This window comes from Dipteris shenzhenensis, chromosome 24, assembly GCF_047967505.1.
Source record: "Dipteris shenzhenensis isolate YYH24624 ecotype China chromosome 24, Dip_SZ_1.0, whole genome shotgun sequence".
In the NCBI taxonomy this organism is placed as follows: Eukaryota; Viridiplantae; Streptophyta; class Polypodiopsida; order Gleicheniales; family Dipteridaceae; genus Dipteris; species Dipteris shenzhenensis.
Window position 1 is genome coordinate 48,543,503 of NC_141619.1, and position 2,400 is coordinate 48,545,902.

The 2,400-nt window shown below is 41.5% G+C and overlaps 1 protein-coding gene across 1 annotated transcript; it reads left to right on the top strand.

The window, feature by feature from the left end:
* The first annotated feature begins 718 nt into the window (after positions 1-718).
* On the top strand, positions 719-1,525 carry LOC147886705 (uncharacterized). Its single transcript, XM_087395306.1, has 2 exons — positions 719-942; positions 1,033-1,525. The coding sequence occupies exons 1-2, from the start codon at positions 719-721 to the stop codon at positions 1,523-1,525; spliced, it is 717 nt and encodes a 238-aa protein (XP_087251432.1).
* The last annotated feature ends 875 nt before the right edge of the window (positions 1,526-2,400 follow it).

Here is a 2,400-nt window from a genome sequence, read left to right on the forward strand (position 1 = left end):
ATCAACCACCAACATGGCTATCTCATGTACAGTAAGGCTTAGCTACTGTGTTGGCTCATTAGAATGCCATAGAATTACTTGCCCTTATTTTGCAAACAATAAGAAGTTTAACACATCCTTTTTTAGAGGCTACCTACAAAAGAAGATTGCTCTTGGACTCTTGACTGAAGAGGAGAGGAACAAGATTGTTTGTCACTATTGTCGTAAGCCTGCTTATTGCATTGATACTTGTAATTGCATAGTATATTATGTAATGCCATTTGATGAAACAATGACTAGATTAATGGTCCATGTTGGTGAACATCAGCACCCCGTACAGCCAGGAACATCTAAGGCAATGATAGAGAAAACAAAGAAGCTTGTTGCAGATGTTTTGAAGGTGGATAAAAATGCTGGACCACGCAAAGCTCAAATGAGTGTTGCCAAGGAGCTCTTGAATTCATCATTGATGAGAGGAGACAATAATGAAGGGGCAAGTGTGGGAGATCTAGAGTTGACCAACTTTCTTGAGCAATTGGTACCACTAGTTGAGAATCAACGGTATGTTTGTTTGTAGCTAAGTGATTTTTAATTTACTTAACTTTAGAATGGTATAAAGACCTTCTAAATAGTTGACTTCTGATGTTACAGGTTCAAACGGATTGTTGCACAAGAGAAGAAGGCAAGGTTACCTGTTGGGGAAGGTTATGACAGCCTTCTTTTACTAAAGAAAAGGTCTATGTATTCATTCTTCCATGGAAGTCGTTTTCCAGGGCAAGGCTTTCCAGATGAAAAATGTTTTGTTTTTAAAATGTCAACCAATGGTCTAGCATCTGGTGTGGATCTTGTTAATCGCATGAGAAGAGGAGGAAATGGTGATTTGAGGAATTCATGGGTACAATTTGATCACACCCATCGAGTGATTGGGTGGAGCACAATGGCATGTCATGTTTATGATCCTAGGTATAACTTCCCTCCATCCTTATGTATCCATGTTGCTATCATCAAGAGAGTTGTGGTATAATATTTAATAATGTTGGCTTTGTCTACCAGTGTGCAAGAATTAATGACCATCGCCACATGTGAGATGAAAGATGAAGATGCTGCAAGCCAAATCCTATTTTGGGAGATGTTGAATGCCACAATGAAAGAATGTGGGTATCCCCCTACAGATTTTCATGGTTTCATGTCTGATGAAGCTGGAGCAAATTGGATAGCTATGAGAACTATTTTCAATGGGGGTCCAAACAACATAATTGTTGGGAGAGAGCGCTCATGTCTCTTCCATTGGGAACAAAGCTTGCATAAGCACACAAGGAAATTCATCAAAGAGGATATGAGGAACGAGCATATCACCATGTGTGAGAATTGGAGATTATGTAAGACAAAGCAAGAAGCTACCAACCAAGCAAAGCTCATTCGGAAGTGGTGGCATGTAGGACACATCCGTGTGGCCGACATTCCTTCAATGGACATATGGTTTAGTTGGTGGGATGTGCGGATCGCCCATTGGGGGAATCTCATGAGTGCGGTATGTATTTTGTAGATAAATGTAGTAAGCTAAATAAATGTAATAAGCCAATCTAATTACCTCCCTTTTTACCGCAGGTAACAAAGAGTTCCTTGGAGGAGGCACACACTCCGAGGTCAAATCTAGCTGAAAGCATGCATGGTAGTTGGCTAGCAGGAGAAGGGTTTAAGACAAAGATACAATTATATGATTGTTGCATCTCGAACATGGCAAATGCCCTATTACAAAGTGCCAAACAATATGCATATATGATTGGAAGGCATGTTGGGGATGGTCCTAACTTGGAAGCCTTGATGCAAAGAGTGGCCTCAAGGAGTACACCTTCACCAGCACAAGTTGCACAAATGGTGCATGAAACAGTTGCAGGGACACCAATGTATGAAGAACCAAGACCATTACATGGGGATAAGGTAACAGTCCAAAGAAAGAGAAGCAAGTCATCAAGTATACATTTAGAAAACACCTCACACAAGCCAGGGTATGTGATGGAGACCAGAGATCGTAAGCAAAGAGGGCGGCTGAGAAAAATTAGGTTCGAGACAGAAGGTGGAGATTGGCATTCAATAAAACCGCAAGGTAATACCCAACCAGTGGATGTTGAGGCTTCCACAATGGAGCAAGGTGGAGTTCAAGGGGAGTCTACAAAAACATCATGGGAAAAACATGGCAATGTAGGGGAAGCTGAAAAAGCTCAGAATGAGACCATGCCCACAAGAGAACAAGCCCCAACGGCTCCACCTATGAGACAAGGAGCCTTCCTAGTGGCCTCTCTATTGTTGAGGTGCCTATCCACCGTACCTTTTGGGCAATTCGAAGGACCTCCAAAAACTCTAAAGTGAAGTGTCTTGGATTCATAGATGGAAAGGTTAAGTGTAATCGATATATACAAA